At 42.6% G+C, this 19148-nt stretch overlaps 2 protein-coding genes across 3 annotated transcripts; one reads left to right on the top strand and one right to left on the bottom strand.

Annotated features, from left to right (window-relative positions):
* The first annotated feature begins 107 nt into the window (after positions 1-107).
* On the top strand, positions 108-7326 carry LOC108902264 (uncharacterized). 2 transcript variants are annotated; one of them, XM_051073647.1, is made up of 5 exons: positions 108-202; positions 299-347; positions 438-496; positions 572-1139; positions 7264-7326. In XM_051073647.1, the coding sequence occupies exons 2-4, from the start codon at positions 343-345 to the stop codon at positions 1126-1128; spliced, it is 621 nt and encodes a 206-aa protein (XP_050929604.1). In that variant the 5' UTR covers positions 108-202; positions 299-342; the 3' UTR covers positions 1129-1139; positions 7264-7326. The 2 variants fall into 2 exon arrangements, with proteins under 2 accessions (XP_050929604.1, XP_018559546.1); XM_018704030.2 differs by lacking the exon at positions 7264-7326 and adding an exon at positions 1219-1283.
* A 3653-nt stretch (positions 7327-10979) lies between these two features.
* Positions 10980-18758, bottom strand: utp4 (UTP4 small subunit processome component). The gene is made up of 17 exons (XM_018704058.2): positions 18599-18758; positions 18345-18507; positions 17925-18113; positions 17719-17803; positions 17513-17602; positions 17141-17352; positions 16864-17035; positions 15554-15645; positions 15271-15367; positions 15053-15117; positions 14610-14732; positions 14264-14420; positions 13244-13350; positions 13066-13161; positions 12722-12907; positions 11776-11886; positions 10980-11286 (listed from the first exon to the last, which is right to left on the bottom strand). The coding sequence occupies exons 2-17, from the start codon at positions 18501-18503 to the stop codon at positions 11170-11172; spliced, it is 2058 nt and encodes a 685-aa protein (XP_018559574.1). The 5' UTR covers positions 18504-18507; positions 18599-18758; the 3' UTR covers positions 10980-11169.
* Between the last annotated feature and the right edge of the window lie 390 nt (positions 18759-19148).

The following is a 19148-nucleotide window of genomic DNA, read 5'->3' as shown; positions in this document are numbered from 1 at the left end:
GTTAATGCAGCAATTATCCTACAGTGTACCATTAAAGTCCTAGGCTCCCATACAATGTCCCTGCTCTCATTAATGACATTCGAGGGTTCCTACCAGCTGTGGCCACTTAGTCATCAGTTAACAGGCTGCGAGGGCACTTTAAAAGCAGCTCCGCAGCTTCATGGAGATATGTGCTTGAGGAGGACTGTTGAGCCAGTAGCAGGTAAGACCTCGGTTTTGTTTGTGTTGCTTGGTTTTTAACTTGTTGATGTAACTTGATAGTTAACTGAACTGCTCTTGTCTGTGCTTTTAACTGCAGTAGGGCAGATATCCTGACTTTACCCACTCAAACACTAGACCAGAATGATGTAAGTATACGACCATTTTTATTTATTTTTTTTAAAGTTGGTGTGATTTATTCTTTTTAAAACGTAATTTAAAGGAAGCTGTGTTTGCAGGATGTTGTGGATCTTGTGCCTGCTGATTGGAAGCATGACCTGTTCTCCTGTAAACAAATGTAAGAAGCTCTACTCTAAACTGGTGTTGCTGGTAAACTGATCAAACTGCTAACATGTATATTCTGTTCCTCTAGTAGCCACAAGCTTTACATCACAGCCGATCCCTCCTTTTCCTGGTCACTGGGGAGGTTCTGATGTGGGCAGCAGCTCCCCTCTGTCTGACACAGCCTCTGAGGTTCCTGCTTCTGAAGATGTTGTCTACGCTGGTCCTGGTAGTTACAGCGGCAGCACCAACATGGCTGTGGCTGACACTGGCTTCTACCACAGCCCTGCAGCCAGTGAATATGGTGCTGTCCATGCAGCCCCTCACACTGGCAGCTATGGTGCTCCAGGTGGCCATTATGGTGGCCATTATGGGTTTGCAGCTCCTCAAGATGAGGACTTGAGTGCTGGATCTGCTACTGACAGTGCTGCTGAGGAAACCCCTGAGCCAATCTTCAGTGATGTGTCTAATCTGGAGCCAGTCTACTCTTACAGCTCTCGTTCAGCCTACCAGCAAGGAAGACTAAGGTTTGCTCAGACCCGCTACACCCCAGGAGAGCCTGTTCCTCCCATGCCACTATCCAGGCGCGTCAGCAAAACCTCCAGGCCGAGCAGTCCTGTTAAAGCACCAGCCAAAGAGGTCTACTAAAGCTCTTTCTGGTAAGATACTGCTCACTCAGTATCTGACTGCTGGATTCTCTGTATCTGCCCTCACACAGCTGATGTGCTTATCTTCCAGGTCTCATGTCTTGATGTCTGCTTGCTGCTTTATGACCAGATACCAATAAAATTCATTAAGTATTATGTGGTTGTGTAGTTGGTTCAGGTATGTCCATTTAATGTTAACGAAGTACAAATTCCTGCTTAACGGACTTATACTACCCAGGCCCCAAATGGGGAAGACAGGTTCCACAAACTGGATTGTTTCATTACAAGTAAACATTCACCATTGGCCTAATGGTCCTGTAGTGACAAGAATTAAGTTCCCTGCTTTCTTCAAAACCCAGATTGCTCCAGACAGGCTGAGTAAAGGCCTTCCGAAGTGAGCGTGTATTCTGCATGCCTGCTAATTCCTAACTTGGTATTGGACTCAGACTTGACATGACCACAGCACAACCATTGTCTTGGGATTCAGAATGTGTTTAGTTTGGCCTCCTTAAAATCTATTTTCAATTTGTGTTTACTCTCAAATGCTCTTAAGGGGCTTTTTAAATTGTCAAAATGCCAACCTGGTTATGTCTTGGCCTCAGTTTCTTAGCATGTGCATGTCACAAATTGGTACAATGTTGAACATTGGTTAGGTTATCTGAGGTGTTTAAGAATGGATGGTCCATTTTTAACCTGCCACATGAGCTGTGGCCTTAACCAAAACCTCAGTCATGGACTTGTGTCAATGGCAATCCTTTCAGCACATGTCCAGTAATTTCATCTCAGCACTGCTAATTTTCAAGGGTGTGTGTAACTTATTTTTTTTTATTTTTTTTTTTTTTTAAAGCCCTGTAATGTTAGATTTTGAAGTTGTCAGACTGACCAACACATACAGGTTCAAACCACTTTAATGGTTTTAATCTCCAGTCCACTTAGTAAAACCATGGTACACATTCTGGTACAGTAGGTGGCTACATGCATCTTTCAACATGTAGATGAAGGTGGTTTCTCACCACAGTGACCTGTGAGTCTACAGGGCACAGAGTTTCACCTGCAGGTACAGTAGCAATCTGACAGTGCCTGCTAAGGGGTTGCTGGTTGAGGCTGTAAACAGTGTGTGGTGGTGAACTGTGGGGAACTCCAGAGGCCTGTACTACGAAGCGAGGTTACTGGCTTATCAGGGTAACTTAATGCCGTCAGGTGTAACTTCCTGGTTAACCTGTACTACGAAAGGTTGATAGGTTTTACCCGGGGTCTACTGCCATGGTAATTTACATTGCATCTCTAAACTGCTCTGAGCAGTTTATGTTCATGGTTAACTCTGTGTTACTGGTGTTACTTCTAAGTACCAGTGGAACAACCAATCAATACTGGCACAACGACAGAGAGGCTGACTCTGCAGGACAGGGGTTGTCTAAAGACCGTCAGCCCGACCCCCACAAAAAAAGTAGTGGATGATAGAGCTATGTGGACCAATAAATTTTTTTTTTTTTTTTTTTTTTTTAATGCTCTGTATTTTTCAATTTCAGTTATTTGTATTTTTTTGAGCGGCAGAATTTAGTGTCATTTATGTTGCATATTATCAATTTGAATAGTGATTTAAATGGGGCTGGGGGGCATTATTGTCCTGAAAGACAATATAATGCGACAGGCTGTTGTAATTGTAGACTACAGACCAGAACATGCAGCATTAATGATGGGAAATATGAATGTGAACCACTTTATAGAATGTTTCTATTTGATCCAGGTTCAGTTTCCACTGAGGCTGAAATACTGTTAACATGAAGTTTATACTGAACATAGCAGCATTACATTCATACATATACAGCCTGAGTGTTCCAGGCAGAACATCATCAACAGAGAGTAACAGCTCATTCTCAGACATGTGACCCACGTGTTGACTGTAATCCAAGTATTCGAAAAATCATCACATATTTTCCTTACATCTCTTATCTTGTGTCATGTGATCTCTAAATGGAGGTGGGGCTGACCTTTAAACATGACCTGTTTTTTGTTGATGTGAATGTTTATCTGGCAAAGATTGAAATGTTGCAATAAATACTGTTATACACAAATATCAGTGTACAGACAGCCTCTCCTTTTCCTCTGATCAGGGACCAGGGAACTGTTTTAATGTCAATGTGAGTGGACAGTGATGAGCAGAAATGACAGTTTTATCCATTTAAGATCAGATGTATAGCTAAAAGTGAAGGGGTCTGAATACTTTCTGAAGTTACAGCATAGCTATATAACAAATGCAGCACTTAAAACCCTTTGTTTCCTCAAAAGCCTGGGCTCTGAGGCCTATACTACGAAGGGAGTTTAACCTAAGGCCTGTACTACAAAGCGAAGTTACTGGTTTGTACTATGAAAGGTACTACGAAAGGTGGATAGGTTTTACCCGGGGTCTGCTGCCATGGTAATTTACGCTGCGTCTCTAAACTGCTCCGAGCAGTTTATGTTCGTGGTTAACTCGGTGTTACCGGTGTTACTTCTACGTAAGTACCGCCCCACAGGTGGAACAACCAATGGATATTGGCACAACGACTGAGAGAGGCTGACTCTGTAGGACCGTCAGCCCCCCCCCCCAAAAAAAGTATGTAGTGGATGGTAGAGATATGTGGACCGATAAATTATGTTTTTAATGCTCCGCATTTTCCATTTTCACTTTCAGTTATTTTAATTTGTAATTTTTTTTCTCAGTCAAGCAGCAGAATTTAGCATCATCAGTATTTCAATAATCCCTTAAATGGGGGTGAGGGGCATTATTGTCCTGAAAGACAATATAATGCGACAGGCTGTTGTAATTGTAGACTACAGACCAAAACATGCAGCATTAATGATGGGATATATGAACGTGAACCACTTTATAGAATATTTCTATTTGATCCAGGTTCAGTTTCCACTGAGGCTGAAATATTGTTAACATGAAGTTCATGAGTGTGATTATACAACACGTAGTTCCAACCGAGCAATCTGATTGGTCCACAAGACATTTAGAATGTGCTCAAATCAGCATGACAGCACACCTTACTCATCACTAAAAATATTACTCCGCCATATACATTTTACTTTGTTGGTAATAGTTGTGTAACCGCAATATTACACTCGAAGGTGTCCTTTAACGTCATTTGAGCAAAGCGCCTCGGCTTTCTCCATCAGCTGTGCCGGTGACACGGCGCTATAACTTAAAATTCATGTAAAAGTTTGCTGTTGCAGAAGCTACATCTGTGTGACCCCATGTATTTCCATGGAAACGGGAAAAACACTCGCCATAACCGTTTAACTTTGAGAGCAAATTGCTCCTCAACATGAACAGATTTTGATTTAAGCAATATTAACCGAGAGGGTGTGCTTTAACATTATTTGAGCACGACAGTGATGCGGTCAGGTCCGCAAGCATCACTGAAGTGCTCAAATGAAGTTAAAGCACACCCTCGAGTTTAATATTGCGATTATACAACTATTACCAACAAAGCAAAATGTATAATCAAAATATGTTCACGTTGAGGAGCAATTTGCTCTCAAAATTAAAAGGTTTTAGCGAGTGTTTTTCCCGTTTCCATGGAAATACATGGGGTTTCACTATTAACTGGAACACAATCAGTCACGTCAGTGGACTCCTACGTGTAATGGAACCCAGTTTATCACTACGGCAAATAATCAGAGCCTTAGTAACGACCTAGCAACAGAAATGATTTTCTAGTCCCAGATGAGTGAACTCTGAGCTGACGTTAATGCTTTATTGAGATCTCGGACTTTACCAAGCTAAACAAACAGCCTACTGCACAAATGAATGCTTACTTTTATCAATAACAAAGACACTGTGTTTATTTACTCACACAGATGTAGCTTCTGCTTTTTTGCTTTGCTGGTAATAGTTGTATAATCGCAATATTAAACACGAGGGTGTGCTTTAACTTCATTGGAGCACTTCAGTGATGCTTGACCGCATCACTGTCGTGCTCAAATAACGTTAAAGCACACCTTCTCGGTTAATATTGCTTAAGTGTTCCAGGTCAGAACATCATTAACAGTAACAGCTCATTCTCAGACATGTGACCCCCGTGTTGTCTGTAATCCAAGTATCCGAAAAATTATCACATATGTTCCGTGTCCTTACATCTCATATTACAGATGAAGAACCCAGAGAACATGTGACAAGTCTCCCTGGCTTTGTTGGCAGCCGCGGTTTTACATTGTGTCGCTAGAGTCTCTTTAAATTCCTCGTAAACCGACAGAATTAACGTGCGCTCTTCATCTGAGAGATACGGTGCACGCCCGTTTTATGCACGCGCACTAACCCCGATTAAGGTAACACCGACTCAATTTACCGACATCTGAACCACCGTCGTAGTACCGTTTAACGCAGATCGAGGCAGTCAGGGTTTGTCAACCCCGACTTTCCTTGATAACCCTGAGTTAACTCGGGGTTATCAAGGAAAGTCAGGGCTGACAAATCTTTCAGGACAATAATTCCTTCCACCCCCATTTAAATGATTATTCAAATCGATCATATGCAACACTAATGATGCTAAATTCTGCTGCTGGACTGTGAGAGAAAAAAAACATTAAAATAACTGATAGTGAAAATGGAAAATGCGGAGCATGAAAAACACAATCCTTTGGTCCACATACCTCCACCATCCACTTCATACTTTTTTTTTTTTTTTTTGGTTGAGGGAGGGGGGACACCCGTCCTGCAGAGCCTGCCTCTCAGTCGTTGTGCCAATATCGATCGGTTGTTCCACCTGTGTGGCGGTACTTAGGTAGAAGTAACACCGGTAACACCGAGTTAACCACGAACATAAGCTGCTCGGAGCAGTTTAGAGACGCAGCGTAAATTACCATGGCAGCAGACCCCGGGTAAAACCTGTCCACCTTACATAGTACGGGTTAATCCGGAAGTTACACCTGACGTCACTAAATTACTCCTGAAGTTACCCTGATGAGCCAGTAACCTCGCTTCGTTGTACAGGCCTCAGATCTCTGGGTCTGTCAGCTGTGGCCACTTAGTCATCAGTTAACAGGCTGCGAGGGCACTTTAAAAGCAGCTCCGCAGCTTGCATGGAGATATGTGCTTGAGGAGGACTGTTGAGCCAGTAGCAGGTAAGACCTCGGTTTTGTTTGTGTTGCTTGGTTTTGTTAACTTGTTGATGTAACTTGATAGTTAACTGAACTGCTCTTGTCTGTGCTTTTAACTGCAGTAGGGCAGATATCCTGACTTTACCCACTCAAACACTAGACCAGAATGATGTAAGTATACGACCATTTTTATTTATTTTTTTTAAAGTTGGTGTGATTTATTCTTTTTAAAACGTAATTTAAAGGAAGCTGTGTTTGCAGGATGTTGTGGATCTTGTGCCTGCTGATTGGAAGCATGACCTGTTCTCCTGTAAACAAATGTAAGAAGCTCTACTCTAAACTGGTGTTGCTGGTAAACTGATCAAACTGCTAACATGTATATTCTGTTCCTCTAGTAGCCACAAGCTTTACATCACAGCCGATCCCTCCTTTTCCTGGTCACTGGGGAGGTTCTGATGTGGGCAGCAGCTCCCCTCTGTCTGACACAGCCTCTGAGGTTCCTGCTTCTGAAGATGTTGTCTACTGCTGGTCCTGGTAGTTACAGCGGCAGCACCAACATGGCTGTGGCTGACACTGGCTTCTACCACAGCCCTGCAGCCAGTGAATATGGTGCTGTCCATGCAGCCCCTCACACTGGCAGCTATGGTGCTCCAGGTGGCCATTATGGTGGCCATTATGGGTTTGCAGCTCCTCAAGATGAGGACTTGAGTGCTGGATCTGCTACTGACAGTGCTGCTGAGGAAACCCCTGAGCCAATCTTCAGTGATGTGTCTAATCTGGAGCCAGTCTACTCTTACAGCTCTCGTTCAGCCTACCAGCAAGGAAGACTAAGGTTTGCTCAGACCCGCTACACCCCAGGAGAGCCTGTTCCTCCCATGCCACTATCCAGGCGCGTCAGCAAAACCTCCAGGCCGAGCAGTCCATGTTAAAGCACCAGCCAAAGAGGTCTACTAAAGCTCTTTCTGGTAAGATACTGCTCACTCAGTATCTGACTGCTGGATTCTCTGTATCTGCCCTCACACAGCTGACGTACTCCTGTCTTTTCTTCCAGGTCTCATTTGTCTGCTGCTTCTAAATGTACATGGTCTGATTGGAAAATAAACTTAAACTTGTAGTTGGTCTCTTTGTGGTATATTGTGACCCTAGATAGATGTCTTAAGTGCCTGCCTGAAAGAACTGACATTTAGGGCCTGGGTAACAAGTGCTCAAACTAGGAAATTCATTGTGAATGCTGAGCTGAAGGAAACCACTAAAGCAATACACAAAATAGCTTTAAACAGGTCAAATGTAAAGAGTAACCTGAAAACTAAAGAACCTGGCTGAAATTATACTTAAAATTGATACAAAAGGAAACTGGAGCTGAAGAGGCTGAGCGCAGACCTCTGAAAGATGAATACTGTACTGTCAAAACTGGATGTAGAAATGCTCTGATCAGTTGAAGTGCATCTTGAAACTGCTAGAAGTCCAAACTTTCACTATAAAAGTTTGCAGAGAAGGGTTTTAACGACTTCATGTTATCTGCTGTGTATAGGCAGCTCTTTAATTTTGCTCTGAAATGTGAGATTTGGTTTAGTCTACCTCTGGAACTTGTGCTAGGAGTCAAAAGCCATAACTCATCTTTTCACTGCAAGTGTTGACATTAATGGAAATGTGAGTTGTGTAGATGAAGTGGGGAAAAATGTATAGTTGCAATTTCAAAAGTGCCCATGTTCATGTTTTTGCTCAAGTGGGACAGGTCCATTAACACTGGAGTCTAGGGGGACACATGAAAAACCATGAGTCCTGTTGCTTAAGTAGTCACTGTGTTAAAGTACAAATCTGTCTACATTATGTATAAATTGCTAAGAGCTGAAGCAGAGCATAAAATGTAAATGTGTATACAAACTATACAAGATATCAAATACCTGAATACACGTTTAATAGCTGTAAGTCTTGGGACCTGTTTAAAGCTGAAATGGGTCTCTCAGTGAAAGTATGCTGATGTAGTTGAATCTTCTGAGTGGGAACTTTACAGGCTATTACAGCTGCCTGGAGGTGTCAGTAATGTCTAATTAAACCTTACGATTCGATTTTACTTTTGTTATTTGACACTATACATATGAAAAGTGCCTTGAGATTATAAAGTGATAGCAATAATACAGTAGTAGTAATGATAAGAGTGATAAAGTATTAATTGCAAAAGTAGCAATGTACTAGTAACTTCTAGTTCTAGCAGCAGGTGTTGAGTGGGGTTGTAGGAGCAGCAGGAGACTTCACAGTCATCACAGATCAGACTCTACAGCTCCACAGGCAGAAATACCTGCAGAGACAGAAGAGGAGAGTGAGACGGAAGAGTATATAGTATGTTACTAACTCAGTATCTTCCCTTTCCTGTAGTATTGTGCTCTTCCGTCTCTCTCTCCTCTTCTGTTACTCCAACCTGGAAGTAACAAATGCATGGACTAGTTTTTCTTCATCCTTCTGAGACAGAAAATGTCTCATTTTGGTGATATTACGCAGGTGAAAGAAGGCAGTCCTAGAAGTTTGTTTTATGTGTGAGTTAAAGGACATATCCTGATCGAAGATCACGCCAAGGTTCTTTACAGTGGAGCTGGAGGCCAGGGCAATGGCATCTAATGTAACTACACATTAGAAAATGTATTTCTGAGATGTTTGGGACCAAGTACAATAACTTCAGTTTTGTCTGAGTTCAAAAGTAAAAAGTTGCTTGTCATTCAAGTTTTAATGTCCCTAAGGCATGCCTGAAGTTTGGCTAACTGATTGGTTTCATTAGGCTTCATTGACAGATAAAGCTAACAGTGGAACTTTATGGAGTGATTCCCGATAATGTTGCCCAAGGGAAGCATATACAAGGTGAAGAGAGCTGGTCCAAACACTGACCCTTGTGGAACTCCATGTCTAACTTTTGTGTACATGGAGGAGTAGTTGTTAACATGTACAAACTGAAGCCTATTAGATAGATAGGACTTAAACCAGTTTAATGCAGTTCCTTTAATGCCAATGAAATGCTCCAGTCTCTGTAAAAGGATGTGATGGTCAATTGTATCAAAAGCAGCACTGAGATCTAACAAGACAAGTATAGAGACAAGTCTGTTGTCTGATGCAGTTAGGAGGTCATTTGTAACTTTTACAAGCGCCGTCTCTGCTATGATACAATCTAAATCCTGACTGAAAATCCTCAAATAAACTATTACCTTGTAGAAAGTCACACAACTGTTTTGCAACTGCTTTCAGGATTTTAGAAAGAAAGGGGAGGTTAGATATCAGTCTATAGTTGGCTAGTGTGTCCGGAACAAGAGTGGATTTTTCAGAGGAGGTTTGATTACAGCTACTTTATATGACTGTGGTACACAGCCTGTTAATAAGGACAGATTTAATATATCTAATACAGGAACTGCAAATTAAGGGCAGAGCTTCCTTAGGCAGCCTAGTTGGGATGGGGTCTAAGAGACATGTTGAAGTGAGCTGGTGGAGGTTGATGGGAGAAAAACAGTCTAAGTTAGGTTTCGCAGGTGACTCTATGGATCCTGTGTTGTGATATAAATCAGTGTTGGTTGAAGGCAGGATGTGATGAATTTTGTCTCCAATAGTAAAAATTCTATCATTAAAAAAGTTCATAAAATCATCACTGCTGAGGGTTATAGGGATGCATGGATCAATAGAGCTGTGACTCTGTCAGCCTGGCTACAGTGCTGAAAGGAAACCTGGGGTTGTTCTTATTATCATCTATTAATGATGAGTAATAGGCACCTCTAGCATTACAGAGGGCCCTCATATATCTTTTAACACTATCTTGCCAGGCTAAGTGGGATTCCTCCAGTTTGGTGGAACGCCACATTCTTTCAAGTCTTCGTGTTATTTGTTTTAGTGTACAGGTTTGAGAGTTGTACCATGGAGTTAGTCTCATTTGCTTTAATGTTTTAATTTTTAGGGGGCAATGGAGTCTAAAGTTGTACATAATGGAGCCTGCAACACTGTCTACAAGAAGATCAAGTTGGGAGGGAATAGCTTCTGTTAAGTTGAGATAAGGCATTGGATTTAGGTTAGAGGGAATTATTTCCTTGAATTTAAATCTGTCTTTGTGGCGGCTGTGGCTCAGGAGGTAGAATGGGTCACCCACTAATTGGAAGCCCCACTTTGCCCCCGATGTGTGTATCATCAGTGTGTGAATGGGTGTGGATGTGTTAGGGCACTTTGTGCATAGAGCAAGCGCTGTATGAATGTTTGTGCGAATGAGTGAATGTGACACGTAGTGTAAAGCGCTTTGAGTGGTGATACGACTAGAAAAGCGCTATACAAGTCCATTTACCATTTACTACTATCAGAACAATTTCTAGTTAGGATGTTTTTGCCTGTTGATACATAATCCAGCAATATGAATTCAAAAGTGATTAAAAAGTGGTCTGATAGAAGGGGATACACATATATGACCACTGGTGGACGAAGTGAATAACACTGATCATCTTGTTCAAACACAATGTTCTGTTGAGGAACCTTTGGTCCTGACATTCATTTGGACATTACCTTGTCACCAAACCAAGCACACACCCCTCCAATGGCAGCAGCAGTCCCCAATGTTAGGGGCCTCCCCCAGCAGGATAATGTTCCCACCACACCACAAAAACTGCTCAGAGATGTCTTGAGGAACACAGAAGAGCCAAAGCTGTTGACGTGGGCCAGATCCTCACACACACAAATTGTGAAATTTAGTTCTTTTCTGTGCAGAGAACAGAGCAGAGAACAAACACAGTCTCGGCCAAACAGAAGTGACAGTAAATAGTTCTATTTATTACTTTATCAAAACATACATACAAACAAAACATAGTCACACAATAATACTTGTTAAAAATGAATTTAGATGTCAGGTGAGGAGGTCAAGTGAATTAACATGGTAACAATCCTTTCCTCTGGTATGAACATCTGTCCTGAGATGCCTTCGGGAAACCTGCCCTCTCCTTTATGTGGCAAACTTCTTCTGTCTGACAGGTGCAGGCAGCTGAGACATGATGTCCAGCAAGGGGCGTTCAACCACAACCAGAGAGTGGTCCTCCAATAACCTCACACACAAGAGGTGCTGTGGGACAGATGATCAACACAACATAAAACACTGAGAGGATTTAAACATGTTGTTAGTTTACAGGAACAGACTGAACAGTGTTCACAGACTGGATGATGGGAACTGAAGACAGATTTACACTGCTGCAGCTCTCTGACCTCATCAAATACAGACTGTGTTTGGATGGATGCTACTATTGATTCATGACAATTCTTTACAGACTCTTAACTGAGAAGTGTGATTTGGTGCTGCATCGGCCAATCATGAGCATGTAACCACACATCCTTGTTTCTGTGCAGACAGGTGTCACCATGATACTTGATTTAGAAGATCCTGTATTAACTGCAGTGTTTGGTGACTGATGAGCCAATGAACACATCTATTACTCTAACTGGGTTGTTTCGTACTGTCTCAACAAAACCCCCAACATAACAGCCTCCTGTTTGACTGCATTGTGTTTTCAGTCTGTCAGTTAAAGCTCCACTGTGCTCAGTGTGATGACCAAACCTGGAAGTTCTTGCAGATTTTAAAGGCGTGACTGTGTCTGATCCTCTCTGGCTCTGGAACACTCCTCAGTGTCATCTGGTTGTAGAGCAGAGTCTTTGCTTCAGGAAGTGGCTGCAGGTGGACACATATACAAAAACTTATTTAATCATTCTCCTTCATCACTATCCAAACAACAGAGGAAATACATATGGCACTGGTAAATCATTTGGTCATCAGGTGTCAGGTTAAATTACATACATACACCCAAAGAGCACTTTATTAGGAACACCTATACACTTGTGTATTCATGCAGTTAGCCAATCAGCAGCAGTCTCCAGAGTTTTTACTCAGTGTGGAGCCAAAAACAATCACTGACAAACAACTGCTACACCTTGTTGATGAGAGAGGTCAGAGGTCATGGTCAAACTGGTTGGAGCTGACAGTAAAGCTGTGGACAGAAAGAACAACCACTCCAACCTTGAGGTGGATGGACTACAGCAGCATCAGACCACATCAGGTTCCACTCCTGTCAGCCAAGAACAGAAATCTGTGGCTTCAGTGGACACTGGCTCCCCAAAACTGGACAGCTGAAGACTGGAAACATGTAGCCTGGTCTGATGGATCTGGATTTCTGCTGAGGCAGCAGATGGTCTGAATCTGAATCCATGGAGCCAACCTCCCTCATGTCAACAGTCCAGGCTGCTGCTGGTGGTGTAATGGTATGGGGAATGTTTTTTTGACTCACTTTGGGCTCTTAATACCAATCAATCATGGTTTAAGATTCATCTTTGTCTCCCTTAAGAGAAATTTGTCTTAGGCATCCAAGAGACATCAGCATTTGAGTATTGTTGCTGACCATGTTCATCGCTTTCTGGCCACAGTTTATCATCTTCTCCAGAGCAAATAGAGGAACTACCCAGTGTGGTGTTCCTAACAAAGTGCTCAGTCAGTGTAAATGCTTACATACCAGACTCTGGTCAATGATGCAGAACATGAACATGTCATGTAGAATGATGTGAGCTGGGTTTCTGGAGTTGAAGGTGATGTGGGTTACAGGTGTGTCCCTCTCCAACCACAGAGAGTGAAGTCCTAGTTTCTGCAGCTTCCGACTCCACTCTGTATACTCCTTCTTTTCCAGAGAGTATTCAAAGATCTGCACACACACGCCACAGAAAACACACACTGTTACAACATCTGTCAAGAGTATCCATCGACTTCAAGCTGTTGTCTTTTATTGCTGCAGGCTATTAAACACTTCATTATTATTATTACCCTGATGGTCAGATAACACAAAGCTGAGGCAATGTTTACCTGTTGGTCAGCATGAACCACCACAAGGTTGCTGGTCAGTGGGTGGATGGCTATGGCAGTGGGATAGGAGCTGTACACTGGAACTGTACAGTGAAGCTGTAAACACACACACTGACATCAGCACTGTAGACAAACTAATGATTAAGACTGAGGAGAAAGATCAGAGTTCCAAACAAACCTTCAGTTTGTCCAGGTTGTAGATGTGGATCTCACAGTCAGTGTTTGCTGTGGCGAGCCACTTGCCATCCTCACTGGCAAACAGCAGGTGGACTGGCTGTCTGGAGCCTGGACATCACACACACACACACACACACAAAGGTTATACACTGTACAAACACAGAGCTGCAGGATCAAAAGTTAGGTGGTTTTGGGGATGTTTTATGCTTTAACAAAGTTGTTTTGTTTAGAACAAGATTAAACAGCTCATAAAAATGTAACAAACACACTGTCTGAGGAAAATGCCTTGTATATTACATTAAAGGGAAAATGATTTTTACCACAAAACTATATTAAAGTCATCATTCAAGATGGCGTCGTCCTAGTGGCAGCTTGTTGTAGTAGCTCCGTGTAGTTCTGTTAGTTTTTTGTATTTTTATTGAATTTTTCGTGTGTTTTTTATCTTTATTTTTACACTGTCCTGTGCATCATCACTACGTACAACGGTGAGATGCTTTTGCATCATTTTTACTTTTTACTCCTTTTCATTGCACTTGGGTCTCTTCGGATCACTGGGAGCCATGCCTGCAACACCGCCGGCATTGTTTACACCCGCGACCAGCTGATGGCCCTGAGGTACCCAACTCTCTTGGCAACTCATCCAACTCATCATCTTGCCGCTGCACCTTATCTTGTCTCATACTGTATTTTTATTCTTTTCTCTACCTCAGTATTCTATTTTATACTATTGTATTTTTATTGCATCCACGTACGGACTACTATGACAACTGAATTTCCCTTCAGGAATGAATAAAGTCATCTATCTATCTATCTATCTAAAAAGTCTTTAAGACCCACAGATATGTAGTTATCGATTTGTGTGATCAGATCTTGCTGCAGTCTTGTTATCAGTCATTAACCCTAATTAATTAAAGTGCTCCCATTATAAGAACATTTAATTGCTTACAGTATTATTTTAAGTGCACCCCATTTTTACTGCTGCTCCCCCCATGAGCTGTGAGGAGCCTGGGGTCAGACTCACTTGACTTGGGTTTGAGGGTATGAAGGTATGTGCACTCCTGTTGGTTGAGGGCAACAACAATGACTGAAGAATGACTGGAGGAAGCAAAGAGTTTGGAGGAGTCAGAGGAGAAGCAGAGCTGATGGACTGAACAAAGGTCTTTAGGTAGTCTGGACACCTGGAGGGAGGAGAACAGAGGACACAGAGAGCTGAGGCTGACTGTTAGTCATCACCAACATACACAGTCACATTTATCTCAGGCTCTACACAGACACATTACCATTTCTCTGTAAAGAACAGTGGTGGAGATATTACTGAGCTGACAGACAGGGCTGTGTGAGTGAGCAGCAGGATCAGCGGAGCTTACCTTGGTGATGCCGATGTTGTTGTTGTTGTACTGTAATCTGTAGAGACGGACACTGGAGACAGTCGAGTACGCCATCCAGCCTCCACATGGAGACAGAGCGCTGCAGCAGATATGATCCTCTCCCTGCACAAGTCAGTAGTCAGTTCTCTGTTTCAATATTTTCTGAACCAAAAGATCTAATAAACTGGCACAAAACACCAAAACGCAACTAATAATAATAATAACAATAATGAGTTATGTGGACTTCCTATATGGCTATCACAGTTTATACTACACAAATACACCTCTCCTCTCTAGAAACAAAACCCTTGGTATCACTGAAAATAACAGCCTGAAAGCATTTGACTGAACATTTGACTGAACCAGTCTAATGGAAATGGTCCCAGCCTCCATTGAGCCACAGAGACATCAGGTTTCTGTCATACAACACAATGAGTGCACACCTTCCGCTTCAGCTGGATCAGTTTCTCTGGTTTTGTCTTCACAGTTAGACTGTCACCAGGTTTTCCTGTGAACACACAGTAGGAGACTGGCATCATTATTGCAACATGTAACAACTGCACTGTCAGACAAAGACATCCTTTAGTTTTCATCCTCACTTTTACTGTATTATAGTGTATCTCCATGTGTGTGTGTGTGTGTGTGTGTGTTTTTTCCTCACCATGACCTTCACTCTCTCCTAACCTCCACAGCTCTAAATGTTCAGGGAACTGGAAGAGCAGCAGTCCTGCTTTCTTTGCACAACAAACCAGACTTCTCTACATGGAGGACAGACCAACAGACAGCTTGTTACCATAAGGTGCTCTATTATATATTAATAACAATATAATATATTTATTTGCTTACCGAGTAGTATGCAGATATGACACAAAGAATGAGATTAAGACCTTCTGACCTTTTCCAAGGATTTTTCTAGTAATAATAATCTACTGATATTTACTCACATGTGGGAAAACTATTTTGCGCAGCGATGACTCCTGCGTGTTCTTCTCCACCTTGTCCAGCAGGGGTCGCACTACAAGCTGAGTGTCCATACCTGACAGGATCACAAACCTCAAAACATCATCATCTTCTCGTCATGTGACAAGTTTACCTTTAAGATGACTGTATATTTATTGCACATTACATGTTTTGGACACTGCTAAGAGCAGTCATCAATTATAACACACAGTGTGTCTGAACTAATACCAGTAATAGGTCAGGCACCATCATACTGTAAAGATCTCATAGTCCCCTACAATCCCACTAGGACACTGCGCTCCCAGAATGCTGGTTTACTGGTGGTTCCCAGAGTTTCCAAGAGTAGAATGGGAGGCAGAGCCTTCAGTTATCAGGCTCCTCTACTGTGGAACCTTCTCCCAATTTCAGTCCGAGAGGCAGACACCCTGTGTACCTTTAAGAGTCGGCTTAAAACTTTCCTCTTTGATAAAGCTTATAGTTAGGGTTGGCTCAGGCTTGAACCATCCCTTAGTTATGCTGCTATAGGCCTAGACTGCTGGGAGATCTCCCATGATGCACCAAGGTTCTCTCTCTCTCCATAGTATGGATTCATATCCCATAAATACATGTTACTAACTCAGTATCTTCCCTTTCCTGTAGTATTGTGCTCTCCCGTCTCTGTCTCCTCTTCTGTCTCTCTCTGCAGGTATTTCTGCCTCTGGAGCTGTAGAGTCTGATCTGTGATGACAAGTCTCCTGCTGCTCCTACAACTCCCTGCTGCTAGAATTAGAAATTACTTATACTGCTATTAGTTTTAGTGCTATGTTAGCAATTAATACTTTAATTATTACAATTATAATTACTCTTACTGTATTATTGGCATCACCTTACATTTTATATGGAACTTGTGTTATGCTATGTTCTTCTCTCGTTATTCTTTACCCCCACCCCCCTTCCTTCTTAACCCAACCGGTCGAGGCAGATGGCCGCCCACCCTGAGTCCAGTCCAGCTTGAGGTTTCTGCCTCTTAAAAGGACGTTTTTCCTTGCCACTGTCATGCATTAAAATAATACTTTATCTTGCTCTTAACGTCAACAGCAGCAGATTTAGAGAGTGAATGCTGATAATAGTGTAAACCAATCTACAGCTGAGCTGGTGGTTCTGTGAGGGTGAACTAAATGCTAACACTAGCATAACAACACGCTCACAGTCTTACTACTACTTGTTGTGTTTCTTCCTTTCTTGACTTGATGAACTTCTAATTTAATTTTTAAAATGGTCATCATACATACACAACAGTCGATTTAACACTGACCTCCAGAAACCACAGCAGTCTCAGTGTGGGCGAGTGCCCTCACATCATGTGAATGGTTTTTAAAGGTCCTGGTTCTGACCCACTCCTTATCCTGCTGTCCCACAGTGGAGGAGATTAACTGAAACTGGATGACGGTGCCCTCTGACGTCCCAGCTACCAGACTGCTCTGATCCTTTTGAATATTTACAAAGAACAGCATCATGGATTTTGTCAGGTTGCGTACCTCAAATTGCCCAGTTGTTGTGTAATGTATCCTAATTGTTGGTTCCACACTTACCTGAGAAACAGAGAGAGCCAGGACATCCCACTTGGTAACCAAGTGAGTTCTCAGCAGAGTTCCTGTGACTCCGTCCCAGATCTGGACCTTTCCTGCAGAATCACCACTGATGATGGTGTGGTCAGACAGGAAGGCAACACTCCACACCACCACCTCTCTGCTCTTGGATGCTCCGACACCTCTCTCCACCAGCAGTCTGTGTGTGGCGTGGCCTGAAGTCAGAAAACCAAAGCAGAAACCCAAAGGTCACAGTTACATCATTGGGGGATCACACCGAAGTCACCCTCTGATATTCAGAAAGAATATTTTTATTGATTGTAGGCTCTTTGCAAACAGAGTAAATCAGCTCAGGATGTAGATCAGTCTGCTCACCTGTCTCAGCATCAAAGACTCTGATCATGTCCATCATGCCAGCAGCAATCAGTGTACCAGATGGATGCCAGGACAGAGATATAATACGACCTACAACATCACATGTTGGACATGGGTCATGTCAAAGAGATCAAATAAAAGTGTGTTGCAGGACTCATAAATTAAATTAAGTGCATAGTAATGATGAGAGGCAGAAACTCTCTCACCTTTCTGCCTGTCGAAGTTTCTCTGAAACTGAACCTTCTCCGCTAGTACTTCAAACATCTTCACTGTCCCGTCCTCACAGCCCAGCTGACACACAAAACACTCAGTCACCCATCAGAGCTGAAGGATACATGAGGCTTAACACTTCAAAACATGAGCCTCTGTGGAGGCACACAGTAAATATATGATCCACAAGGTCTTTACTGACTGCCAGCATTGTTCCCTGGTTGTTGCTACTGATGGTCCAGATCGGTCCTCCATAGGCTGCCACGGTGTATCTGGGCTTCAGGTTCTCCAGGTCGTACTCTGTGATCTCTCCATTCAGACCGCCACTGAACAGACGCTGGTCCACCCAACACAGAGCCTCCACAGCCCTGCTATCCTGACCTGGGATCACCTGAGCATCAAAACAAGTCTGGAGGTTAATATGATAATTTAATGTGCACGTCACTAAGAAGTTAGTTTTAATGTCCATCATTCTTTAAACTCCTCTAAACCAAAAACACAAACAAAATGAAGTCTCTTCACATCTGCCCTGATCAGCGTGCTGCTCCTCAGTTGTTAACACCGGGCTCTGAGCCCAAACCCACGTGGATCATGTGGGTCGGTGATCCGGACTCGTCGTTACCTTTTCTTGGAAGTAATTGTCAGAGAAGTTGAAGATCTCCACGGCCCCGTCAGCCCGGGCCACAGCCAGCCGTTCAGACTGCCTGTTAAACGCCATGGCTCGGATGGCACTGGGCATGTAGTCGAAGAAACGGACACGGTGCACCTTAAACTCCCCCATTTTACTGAGGGGGGACACAGACAGGCAGGTTATGAGTCTTAGGTCTGACACACTTATTCCAACAGTGTGAACTGTCAATATTAAACATCGTTTACCTTCTGTTTTCCTTCACAGTCAATAAACTACTCCGCTACCAAATCCACAGGCTGAAAAACATCAGGAACCACGTTGAGGACCTTGAACCGGAACTGATTCCACTTATTCTTCTTCTCTGGTGTTTAATGGTGGTTGGTTAGCGCCACCTTGTGTATAGTATACAAACATCCAGGGCGATGTGTTCAGGAGGAAAAGTTACACATGGAGAGAAACACTTCTGGGGAGATCACTTTTTAAATTTCTGTTAATTTCTGTTAATTTTCCTGAGAGTGTAAAGAGGTGAAATATGAAGGATGATCTATAAGGGCTTTACGTCTTCTACAATAACAAACTGAACTAAACTGATGAACAGCTTCTATCTAGAAATGAAAACTATAGTGTTGGTGCACAGATGTAAAACATGAGCTGTCAGGACGAGGTGATCAAATAAAGAGAAAAATAAAGAGATAACTGATCTGAATTCTTAGAATAAAACGTGCTACCATAGACTGTATATAAAGATTTTAGATTTACTTTATATACAGTCTATGCGTGCTACACGTCTTGATG

Source organism: Lates calcarifer, linkage group LG10 (genome assembly GCF_001640805.2).
Source record: "Lates calcarifer isolate ASB-BC8 linkage group LG10, TLL_Latcal_v3, whole genome shotgun sequence".
NCBI lineage: Eukaryota > Metazoa > Chordata > Actinopteri > Centropomidae > Lates > Lates calcarifer.
The sequence above is the reverse complement of the archived record's forward strand: the minus strand, read 5'-3'. Positions and strand labels throughout refer to the sequence as shown.

What these genes read in the sequence shown, in the direction of transcription:
- LOC108902264 (XM_051073647.1), top strand. An exon ending in CTGTTCTCCTGTAAACAAAT is followed by an intron (nt 497 to 571) that starts GTAAGAAGCTCT and finishes CTGTTCCTCTAG; the next exon opens with TAGCCACAAGCTTTACATCA.
- utp4 (XM_018704058.2), bottom strand. Translation starts at nt 18,503, where the DNA reads ATGGGGGAGTTTAAGGTGCACCGTGTCCGTTTCTTCGACTACATGCCC. An exon ending in AGTCTTTGATGCTGAGACAG is followed by an intron (nt 17,353 to 17,512) that starts GTGAGCAGACTG and finishes TTCTGACTTCAG; the next exon opens with GCCACGCCACACACAGACTG. An exon ending in TGATCCAGCTGAAGCGGAAG is followed by an intron (nt 14,733 to 15,052) that starts GTGTGCACTCAT and finishes TGACTTGTGCAG; the next exon opens with GGAGAGGATCATATCTGCTG.